Raw genomic sequence first — 12,245 nt, 5'->3', positions numbered from 1 at the left:
ATTTTAGCAAGTTGAACCCAACAATGTTAAGAAAGATACTTCTTCATCACCAAGTGGGTTTTATCCCAGATGTAAAAGTTGGTTTAATGTTCAAACAGCAATGTAACTTACCTTATTAACTAAAGTGGAAAAGTCATATGATAATCTCAATAGGCAAAGAAAAAAGGCATCTGACATCAATTTCTAATAAAAATTCCCAGTAAGTTGGAAACAGAAAGAAAAATTCTCAATCTAATTAAAGATGTGATTAAAGATACCCTAAAAACAGCATACTGAATAGTGAAAGACTGAATACTTTTCCAGTAGTAGGAAAAAATATAGGTACTGGCTCTAATCACTTCTATTCAACACTCTACAGAGGTTTGAGCCAGTGTACTCAAGAAGTAAACCTATTTTGATATACAGATGACATGAGCATCTATGTAAAAAAATCTGAAAACTCTGTAAAAAAAGATATTAAAACTAATTACTTTAGTAGCAATATTGTACAATACCAGATTATCATAGGGAAATTAAGTTATATATTTGTATATATTTGCAATAATTGATATTTTTACAGTTTTACTTTCTGTTTACCATAGCTTAAAAATCCCTTAAAATACCTAAAGATAAATCTGACAAAAGACGTATAAGACTTGTTAATGAACACTACAAAGCATTCTGAGGTAAATCAAAGACAAAAATAAATGGAGAGATGTAACATAAGGTTTATGGGTCAGAGACTAAATGCTGTTAATGTGTCAGTTCTTCTTAAACTGATCTATATAATTAACAAACTCTCAATCAACATCCCAGCAGGCTTTTGAAATACATCTTATATAAAAAGCTGATTCTAGAATGTATATGGAAATGCAAAGATCCTGGCATAATCAAGCTACTGTTTAGAAACAAAATTGGAGAGTTATCACTGACTGATTACTAATGAAGACAGTTTAATATGGCATAAACATAAAGAGATTAATGGAAAAAAATAGATGGGTTAGAAATAGAATCACATGTAGAATACTGCTTTTTAACACAGTACAAAGAGCATTCAATGAAGAAAGGATAGTCTTTTAAAGAAATGGTGCTGGAATAAAATGGATGTTCATATATAAAAAAGTGAACTTCAAGCCTCACTTCACACAATACCCAAAATTAACCCAAAATGCTCAGAGACAAACATGTAAAACCTCAAGCTGCAAAACTTCTGTTAGAAACCACAGGTGAAAATCGCTGCGCCACTGTGTTGGCAAATACTTCTTCGCTGTAATTTATAAGACTAAAAACATGATCCATAAAAGAAAAAAAAATATCAGTTGGACTTTATCAAAACTAAAAACTTGGCTCTTTGAAATACACTGCTAAGAAAAAGACAAACCGTGAACTGGGAAAAAAATATTTGCAAATAATGTATCTGACAAATTTTTATTTAGAATTATAAAGAAACTCAGCAAACTCAGTAACAAGCAACCTAATTTAAAATTGGGCAAAAAAATTTAATAGAAATCTCACCAAAGAAGAGCTAATGATGACAAACAGATATGAAAACATGATCATTAAGGAAATGCAAACTAAAACTATAATGAGAATATAATGTCACACACTTATTAGAATGGTTAAAATTAAAAAGATTGGCTAGCCAAGTGCTGATGAGCATGTGACACAACTGAAATTTCCTAGTGGAAATTTAAAACGGTATAGCCACTTTGGAAAGGAGTTTGGCAGCATCTTAAAAGGCTAACATACATCTGTTCAAGTCTGTTAGTATATATCCAAGAGAAATGAGACCATGAACACATTAAGGACCTAGACAAAAATGTTCATGGCAGTTTTATTTATAATAACCAAAAGTTGAAAAAAACCCAAATGTCCATCAAAAGATGAATGTCTAAACAAACCACAGTTTTATCCTGGCAATCTAATAGCTGTCATGGTTAAAGGAAATAAACTACTGATTCATGTAATTAACAACACAGATGAACTTCAAAAGCCAGACCAAAATAAACAAATGAAAAAGAGTGCATGCTGTATAATTTCACTGATACATAACTATGGAAAATGCAAGCTAATCCACACTGACAAAAAATAGATCAGTGTTTGCCTGGGTTGGAGGTAGGTATGACTGGGAAGGAAGAAACACAAAGGGGCCACAAGGAAACTTCACAGTTTATTTTCTTGATCATGTGATGGTTTTATGGATATATTCATATCAAAGTGTATCAAATTTGACATTTCAAATATACACAGTTTATATATCTCTATACTTCAATAACATTTTTTAAAAGGTCACAGGGGACAGTGCTTCTCATCCCTCAGGGTTTTTAAGGTGAGACTCAGAGCTGCCATCTGCTATGCATGTTAAGAGAAGTACAGCGCCATACTACTGATGGAGAGAAGTAGGTGGTCTCTAGTCAACTGTGGGGCTTCCTCACCTCTAGACTTAAGTTAGCCAATTTCTCTCATTGTTTATTACACACAAATTCACATTTCTGAGCCTTTCCTTGTTGTTCACAAACCCCCTGAGCTGGCACCTGAAGCTACAGTCTGACGCACTGTTCTGCCTGTGACTCCCAGAATCCTACAGGACAACTGTGATATCTGCTGCTGCTGGGAAGCTTCACCAATCAGATTATCTCTGGATTTCAGATACTCTCACCAAATGTTTTTGACAGCCTTTTTTGATTCTTCTTTGTGAAGGAACTCTACATGAAGATAATCCTTTACGGCCTGTGTAACAGTTCTCTGATTTGATCACAGGCCTCAGAGCACACTCAGGAGGAGTGCCTTCTCCAGACAGGTACTCTCAGTTGCTAAGTGACCCTCTGTGCCATATTCATTTAGGGCTACTTTTCTCTATCATCTGTCCCTGCTCCCTGGTGTTATAGCTCACCCCTATCCTGTATTTAATAGAACTGGAGATGATTATGGCCCTGAAAGCAAGGAATTCAGCTAAAAGTCTCATAAGGAACAAGCAGAGAGTCATGGGTCCCCTCCGCCACCCCAGGAAACCAGTGGCCCCACCCCTTCTTTATCACAACCTAAGACGGGAGACTTACTTTCTGACTAGTGGTTGGTCCAGAGAAGCCCTGACCTCAGGCACATCAAATGTAACCAAAGGTAGAATGAGGTACCTACTGAGCTAGAGACTAAATCAAAGCCAACATGCTGACTGCTTAGAATCCTAACTTCATTTTTGTGTTTACATTCCCAGAATAGACTCCTTTGCTTATATCTCCCAGGAGTACAGAAGGATTATGTCTGTAGAAACAGACAAAACCCAGAGAGGACCTAGAAATAGCAAAACTTAGAGTGTGTACCCAATCATTACCAAACTTCACCACATGCAGCTCCACCTCAGCCTCAATACCTATGGTTATGAATAGACAAACATTGATACCTATTATTTATAATATTCTTATTACATAAAAATTCTAAGATCTTTCTTTCTTTGCAAAGAAAATAGAACCATGGAGAAAAAAAATGCAGAGAACAGATGAAAATACCAAGACAACTATAATTGAAACCATCTAAAAGAAAATGTTGCATTCACAAAAGATTAAAATTTTTAAAAAAACAGGATATTAAATAAGAGTTTCCTCATTCATGGAAAATATAGCACAGTGAGGCAAAATAATCAATAAATGAGTTTGGAGTATGAAGCTGAAAGTCTCCCAAAAGCAAAATAAAGACAAAACGTAGCAATGAGAGAAGACAAAATCAAATTACTGCACCACGTAGATCTACATCTGACTGTTACAAGTTCTAAAGACAGAAGGGAGGGAAGGAAAGAGAGGAATAGGACATTTTTTTAAATCCTCAGAGTTGAAAGTAGGCCATGGGATCCCGAGTGAAAGCACTCAAACATGTCTGGTCTAATAGGTGAATAGAAAAATCCATACCAAAAAATATTGTAATGCTACAAAAAAGAAAACTGAAAAAAAAGTTACAGAGAACTAGATATCCAAATTACAATGTATTTCAATGGAGCATAATAGAAGCTGATACAAAATAGAAAAATACCTTCAAATATGAAGGGAAATGATTTGGGCTTTAACACCCAGCTCAACTATGAAATTTATGTGGGGGTGGGGGGGACATTTTCAAACATACTAATCCCAAAGAGTACCTCCCATGCATGTCCCCTTTCTCAGAAAGCTAAAATAAATGAAACATGAAAACAAAAGATTTAATAAATAGTAAATCGAACATAGCTAAGAAACTGAAGGAACTCCCGTGACACTACCACTCTATATCCAGGCTAGGGAGCAAATAGTAAAGACTGAAGCAATGGGATTAAGTTTCAAACGAGACAGCATTATAAAATTTTTGAAAACAGGATTAAAGATTATCAAATGAATCTGACTTTTCTGAGGAACTGTGTGGTTTCATTTGAGTGTCTGTGAAATAATCTGTGGTAAGGAATTTTTTTACTTTTTTTTTTTTTTTTGGTACCGGGGATCGAACTCCGGTCCTTACGCTTGCGCAGCAGGTGGCAAAACCACTGAGCTAAATCCCCAGCCTACGGTACGGAATTTTTAAAGGTGTGGAGGGGGAGAGAAAGGGATTTGAAAAAATAAGTGTGATGTAAAATTAACAGAATTCGGCAAATAACAGTTACAAACATAATACATTTGTATGATTTAAAAGCAAAATTGTAAAACCCATTATGAGAAAAGAGATGGTAGCTGGGGGTGAAGAAAGCGACCAAAAGTCTTCATTTCCCATAACAAGTCCACAGGTAGCTAAAACTGAAAAGTATAAAGACTACTTAGAAACAAAAGAAACAACTAAAATAAGATAAAGCAATTTCTACATGAAGGACTTGGGCATAAGAAACAGAATTGTTGCCTTTAAAATAAACTTTGCCAAAAATCAACTTCTCGAACTACTTATGTTCTATTTGTTATATTACTTTGATAAAATGAAGAAGTACTACAAATATTTATGGCATAAAGACAGACGTGATCATTCTGAGTCAGTCTCCAAGCAATGTGTCTAAGAAAGTTTTGAGCCTATTTTTATGGAGACACCTAGAGCTGGGCTTAAATAAAGAAAAGTTTCTTAGTTATAGAGATCATCTAGCTTCAAATTTCTTGAGCGGAATATATTTACAATATTAGGCAAGGTAAAACCTGGATTTCTCCTAAATGGTTCTAACCATCTAAAAATTCATAAAAATCACTTTGTCATTACAATGCCAGTTCTTAGAATATTCTGTTTTTTCCATCGCTAGTCCAATAGACCTCCTAGCCTTACAAACTACTCTTTCACCATAAATAGTCTCATTAATGGTGAACTGAAATCTAGCAAGAATAGTTGGAAAACTTAAACCTAAAATTTTAGAATTCTTCAAATATCTGTGTTAGAAAACCCTGAAATGTCACACACTTAATTTTCTTTAACTTTTCTTCAACAAGTTCCAAAAACATTCACCTAGAAACTATTATTCCTTCTTTTTCACATATTGCACGTTCTAGACCTCTGGTGTAACACTGGGAGATCAAAACTAATGCAAAAAACCTACCATAACAACCCTGAATGTTTCAAATGAAATATTACAACTCCCTAGGAAAAATACTCTGTTATTCAAAATATATTTATTTGGCTCTAAAATCATCCTTTTGAAAATACAAAACAAATGGTAAAGCAAAAACAAAACAAAGTTATTACGTGATTACTTTCAGTCAAATAATTTTAAGATCCTTCAGCTGCCACACATTTTAAGTCTAAAACACTACCACTGATAAGTGCGATCAACCTTTTGCTCATATGAACAATGTTTGATTCCCTAGCTTCTGCTGGTATCAAACTGGGAAGCAAAACTTAACACCCCCCATTACTTAAAAGATAGGTGAAGTCCAAATTATACTATTTGCTAAACTAAATGTTTTCCTATAGAAAAGTTTCCCTGCACCTCCTCCTACTTCACCCATTAGCTCTAAATTTCTATTTCAGTGTCTGTCACTACTGCTTCAAGGTTACTCATTTAAAACACACATTCTCATACACTTCAGTCAACTCCATTTGCTTCTGGAAGACATTGTGCATTTTCAATTAGCATTGTCAGGAAGGGAAGCACCCTCTGGTCTTTTCACTGAAAATCAATTAAACAAAAAGTTTAGGTGGGCTAATTTAGCTGTGCCATATGTATAGTGCAAGGTGTTCAACAGCTTTGATGAAGAATTGGCAATGATTTGGGCCAGCTGTCTGGGGTCCTGGTATTACACATGGAAGATGAATATCTCAATCATTAAATTTCCCTTAATTTGTACATATCATTTTCTCTTGTATAATTAACATCTTTTCTCTTGACCTTCCAGTTGAACAATTTTTAAATTCTGCTACAATCCCTTTATATAAGTCTCAATATTCTACTGTCACTCCACTAAAATAAAGCTCCCTTATATGACTATTTTCTACAGGCTGGCATGTTTTACCTTGGCATTTTATTATGTAGAAAACATCTGTTTTAATTGAGATATGCAGGACTTGACTTACAACCAAGGTGCTGCTACACTATCTTCAGATATCTGTGCTTTTCCACCTGTTTCTCCAAATCCACTGTGCTTTCAAACAGTATAAACTGATGTGTTTCTAATGTGACCATTACACACAAATGCATTTAATATTTCAACTCAGGTCACACACATGGAGAACTGAAACAAGTTTAATTAAGACAAGTATAGTATTGTAAGATACAATGAACTCTTAATTTTTCACCCTAATGTATTTCTATGGTAAATACATTAAATTGACTCTCTAACCCACCAGTGGATCACAACACAGTTTGAGAGAAAATGTCAATGTGAACACTTGTGAATCTGTGTACACAACCTGAATTGTAGTCTGAGCTCTTTTAGTAACCAACTAAAAGAGTTCACAAAAGTCATCTCACCTCATAGCTTCTGTACTTAATTAACTTTGACATAAGGGAGCCGAATCAGATGACAGAAAGTTCATGGCTCCCATTGCCACTTCCTATCAACGTGACTCTCTTTGCTTGTACTGTGAGGTTCTTCTCAGCCTGGTAACACTGAGAGATACAGATCCTTACCATTCCTTACATAAAGACTGGAAAATCATCCATTCACACCATATCCCATGTATACATCAAGATGTTAGTCCTTTTGAGCTTTTTATTTACTTCTGAATCTCAGAAGTGCCCCATTTTAGCCTATGGTCAGATAAGATGTCAGATTAGTGGCAGGACTCAGTACAGCAAGATGTAAACTTCAATGGAGCCACAGTAACTGGACTTAAGAATAAAGGTTCTGGAACTCTTGTCAGCCTTAATTTTCTGAGACTTTAATCCTAGCAACATCGTACTAAGATAACCAGGTTGTATTACGGCAAAATTAAACCCTTTAAATTTAATTTAAATATTTAAAGAAATGAGAAAATTCTGTTTCAAAGTTTTTCAAAATAGAGACCATGCCATTCTTAAATTTTAAGATATTGTACCACTTACAAGCTAATTGTTCAGAAAACATCCTAAGAGACCTGATTATTCTTTTTAAATTTTTATTAATATTATATACGTCTGTAGTACATAATGATTACATTCAACATGAGGAGCTGGTACATGTACAGAACACATCTTAATTCTTTTTAGACCCCCTCTGTCTTCTTGATCATTCATTAAGGAACTATTGCTACACAAATATTGGTTCTCTTATGATTTTACTTGTACCCATAATTTGAAGCCAAATTTTGTCCAAGTTGTCAATAAAAGAATTATATGCTCATATTAGAGAAGATATACTGATACAAAAGAACTTCTAAAAATTTAATGACTAATCGACATTTGTAAACTTTTTCCTTGAAAACATGACATTTTATTACTAGTAAGTAGTGTTCTAAATAAATTATCAAATACCAATTTATGTAGCCCATTAGGATTTCATTAAAATGCATGAAAACTACAGCTGATACAGCAAACATTAACTTGTTCCTTAATATTGTTACTTTAACAATGATCTAATTGAAATAAGGAGGGGTGGAGTTACATTTACAAAGATATCCAAGATACATTCCTGAAAAGTGTTAAAAACCTGACATATATGTATTTATATATTGATTTGCATAACTGCATTTTTATTTTGAAAACCTACAGTGGTAACAGTTAATTCTAAGTCATGGTAATGGACTAGGGACAAAAAAATGGAATTTTACTCATGAATATACCCACTTCCAATTTTAAATATTTTAAAAATAATTAGGTACTTTATACTCAATTTAATTGTTTCTTACTATGCATATAATAAAAACAAGATGCTATCTTGCAAACATATCAGGGAACCCAAATGAAAAATACTGCATTATGAGACCACAGGATGGCAACAGTATGGTATGCAGCAATAAAGGAAGGTACATTGGAGCTATGTGCAAGCACTAACAAGTGGCTCACACTTTAAAAATTAATCACTATTGATTTTTTCATCAATATGCTAAAATGTTGCAATATAAAAATAACTTAATGTATAAAATGCTAAGATAAAAAATTTCTGTGCATTAAGTGACCTCAAAATTTTTAAGTCCATGCCACTAAGATTAATGATCCTTCATTTTTCCACCTGGGAACTAGTCCTGCGTTCATCTTGAAGATGCTTGATAAACAGTGTGCCACATGTGTATAGAAACATTTGTAAAGCATCAAAGCACTGATTTATTCACCTGTATTCTTGATGAATGAAATTAATAGAACCTGCTTCAATTTAAATTTAAATCATATGAATGGCAAATAGTGAATCCCATTGGTGGTTTCTTAAAAAAATTAGTTATGTCAATCTATCTGAACAAAAGATAAATGACCAAAAAAAAAAAGATAAATGACAAATATCAAGATATCAGTATACTAGCAAACTTGTGATACAGTACAAGTCCATTCAAAAGAAAATATTAAATTATATTAGCTATATACATACTATTACTAGCCAAATAAACCTATTAAATAACAATATTAGAATAAAAGTTAAGAACATGCTGATATCTCCAATATTTTCATCAAAAATACAATTTTCCTTCTATTGTTTATGTATATTATCATCAAAAATGGCCAAGTAGGGACCAAATCACACTAAAATAACTGAAAAGTGGCCCTGGGCTGATAGCTGCCAGTGAAAACCTAAGAACCATCATAAGACTATTTCCCAGTACCATTTTCAGGTTGAAAAAGAGATTACTGTAGCTTGGGCTTTACAAAAGAAAAAAAGAAAGGGAGGGTGGGGCTTAGCTCCTAAAGAATGGCTTATAGTTTCAGAAGTGCTGAGTTGTTTGTTTTACAAATTGAGCTACCTGCACAGCTGCCAGAAAGTATTAATATGCATGATGAATATGTCTCTGAAAGGCTTAGTATGGTTCTATATATTTTAATTCTCTAATCAAAGCAAATAGTGCACAAGAACGTAAAGGAAAAGGAACCTTAATTCCCAATAGGAAATCAGGAAGGTTCTACATCTGCAATTTGCCTCCTGCACAATCATGCAACAGGAACACAAAAGTAAGGAAAGCCCAGTATGAAAAACTAGGAAAAGTTCTAAATAAAAGAACCCAAGATAAAAGGACTATAACTCATGCCACTGCTATATAATAGTGACTGTTCACTTGAAAGAATCCAATTTCCACCTTTTCTGTTCATACCCATTCTAGTGGAGGAAAACATACAAAAGCAACGAGTCAGTCACTGAATATTTAATGATTATTACTCCATCTGCAAACAGCAGGAAAGACAAATAAAGGTATTAGATAACCTGCCTCCTCCAAAAATTACTCATTCATGGAAAGTAGACACAGCTAATCAGGTTCCAACTGAATAAATCCTACCCGTCCCAAGTTCTACTAAACAACTTAAAAAGTTTCTAAAAATAAGAAAATCAAGTTTCTCTAGTTGTACTTTTATTCGGTTTACATCTTAATTTTTAAAATATTAAAGCAAGTTCCTAGCTTTAAAAGTGCCTTCAACCTGCTCACTCCATTTCCTCTAAAAGGCCTCCATTTTTGACACCTTTCCTGTTTGTAAAACCAGTGAAGTCAACACATTTAAAGCAAGTCAGTCTCCAAAAAAATGATTATCAGTGAAAATGCAGCGAAAGAGGGCATCCGACAGCACAACTTAACTGCAAGGAAGAAATCTCTTAAGAAGAGATCCATCACTAGGTGGCTTCGGATGCCGAGAGGCAAAACCCCAAACCCTGTTCTACCACCTTTTGGAAGGAAAGAACAGTAACAGACTCAAAAGAGGGCCAAATGCTACCACTCCCGTTACATACACGCCACCCCCAAAAAAGTGTTGGGAAGAACAGGACTGAGAGACAGGACAAGATGACATAGATTTTGCAGTCAGTGCTAACGAGGAGCCTGGGACCCTATAATCAGCAAAGAGTAGAACCCTAGCCAGATGGAGGGGACCGTTCATCCCCGTCCCCAGCTGGACCAATCTGAGATATCAGCAGTTTTTCTGCTTCTGTGCAAAGCCCAGGCTCCTGGCCAGGCTAGGCACCTGCTAGGCCCCTCCAGGAGGGCCCAGGTGGGGGCTCTCTGGCACCCGCGAGGTCCCCGCTCTCCCCAGCCCCCGAGGTCGGCTCAGTACCAAATGCAGTCGTCCTCGTCCCGCCAGGCGGCCAAGCTCTCCAGGTCCAGCGGCTCCACCTCGTCCAGCAGCGTGGGGGGCGGCGAGGGCTGCGCTTCGGCGTCCCCGGGCGGAGTCCCCGCGCCCCCAGGCTCCGGCCCGCCGCCGCCCGAGCCGAAGAAGCCCGCCGCGGGCTTGAAGTAAACGAAGGGCGCCTCAGAGGACTGCGCCAGGCTGCAGAGCAGGGAGGGCGCCGGGCTGGGCAGGCAGAAGGGTCCGGGGAACGCGGGGCTGGGGCTCCCGCCACCCCCCGTGCCCAGCGCCAGCCCGAGGCCCAGGCCCCCCGAGGCGGGGACGGCGGCGGCGGCCGGGGGACTCCGCGGGCCCAGGGGGCTGCAGGCGCCGGCGAGGGGCGGCGCGGAGGGCGGCGGCGGCAGGAGCAGCAGGTGCGGGGCGGCGGCCGCGCTGGCCGCTCGGCTGCGCAGCTGCTCGTTCTGCTTCTCCAGCTTGCGCACGAGCTCCTGCAGCTTCTTCACCTCCAGCTCCGCGTTCACCACCGAGCCCGCGCCCGCTCCGGAGCCGCCCCCCGCCGAGGAGCATTTCACCTGCTCCGCCATCATCGTGGGCCCCAAGGGTGCCCGGGGGGTGCGCGGCGCCCCGCCGGCTCCGGAGGCTGCGAGGAGGCTACGGCTCCTCTACCGCCGCCCGGGCCCGGGGAGCCGACCACAAGGGGACCGAGGCCGAGCGGGATGCGCGCATCAGCACCCGGGCCCAGCCTCGGGCCGCGACAGCCGCCGCCAAACCGCTCCGCACATGCTCAGTGCGTCCCTCCACTCCCTTGGGCACCGCCGAGGCTCCGGGTTTTAGCCGCGGCCCCGGGGCGGGGAGGGGCGCGGAGGACGGGGGTGGGGACGGGCGGGGGGGTGGGGACGGGCGGGGGGGCGGGGCTAGGTGGAGGGCCAGCCTAGGGCCAGGCCCTTCCGAGGGGCGGTGCCTGCAGCTCAGACCTGGGCTGGCGCGCGGCACCCACCCATGCCACCTAACCCCAGGTGCGGGATTGGAGTTGGCCTTAGTTTTCCCGCCAAGGGCACTTCCTCAGGCTGCTGCGGAGAGAGCGTGCCAGGGCGGGGTTCTACATAGCAACTGCTGTACCTGCCCTGAAGGATTGTGTCCTGGGCCTGAGCTTGGTTTGCCTAAGAGCACCATAAGGCCTAACAACAGTATTTATTGGCCACAGCTAGAGAAACCTATAGAAAACCGAAAGGATGGAGAACATTATCCCGAGAACCCAAAATTAGAACAGAGAGGCTTTAGGAGGTTGCTATTAATGCAGTATTTGTTAATACAAAAGAAAATGATGGGAGAGGAAAGGCCTAGGAGAAAAAGGAAGAAATCCTTTTCACCAATACTAGGACAATGACCCCTGCTAAAGACCCAAGTGTTTAGCTTATTTTTCAATAGGCAAATTTGAACTATTCCTACCGATGTTTGTCATTAAACAAGAGTTGCTTTTTTCAGACTCCATACATTCATTAGATAAAAGATCTTTGAGCACCAACTGTGTTCCAGACAGCATTCTAAGAGCTAGCCATACAAGTAGGAACAAACCAGGCAAAAATCGTTAGAAGATGAAATATGAGCAAAAGTGAACAGTGGTCCCTCTGTTAAGTTATGCACCACCTATTAAAATCAGACT

The 12,245-nt window shown here is 38.9% G+C and overlaps 1 protein-coding gene across 2 annotated transcripts in view; it reads right to left on the bottom strand.

Moving 5' to 3' along the window:
* Positions 1-11,293, bottom strand: part of Slain1 (SLAIN family member 1) — a 65,674-nt gene extending 54,381 nt beyond the window's left edge. For both annotated transcript variants that reach the window (XM_004845225.4, XM_004845223.4), the window contains exon 1: positions 10,571-11,293. In XM_004845225.4, the coding sequence (XP_004845282.2) occupies positions 10,571-11,169 (599 nt within the window). In that variant the 5' untranslated portion in view covers positions 11,170-11,293. The remainder of the gene's footprint in view (positions 1-10,570) is intronic.
* Between the last annotated feature and the right edge of the window lie 952 nt (positions 11,294-12,245).

This window comes from Heterocephalus glaber, unplaced genomic scaffold (genome assembly GCF_053883595.1).
Source record: "Heterocephalus glaber isolate CG9 unplaced genomic scaffold, H.glaber_assembly_v1.0 deba00001577, whole genome shotgun sequence".
In the NCBI taxonomy this organism is placed as follows: Eukaryota; Metazoa; Chordata; class Mammalia; order Rodentia; family Bathyergidae; genus Heterocephalus; species Heterocephalus glaber.
Note: the sequence above shows the minus strand (reverse complement) of the source record. Positions and strands in the feature narration are given on the sequence as shown.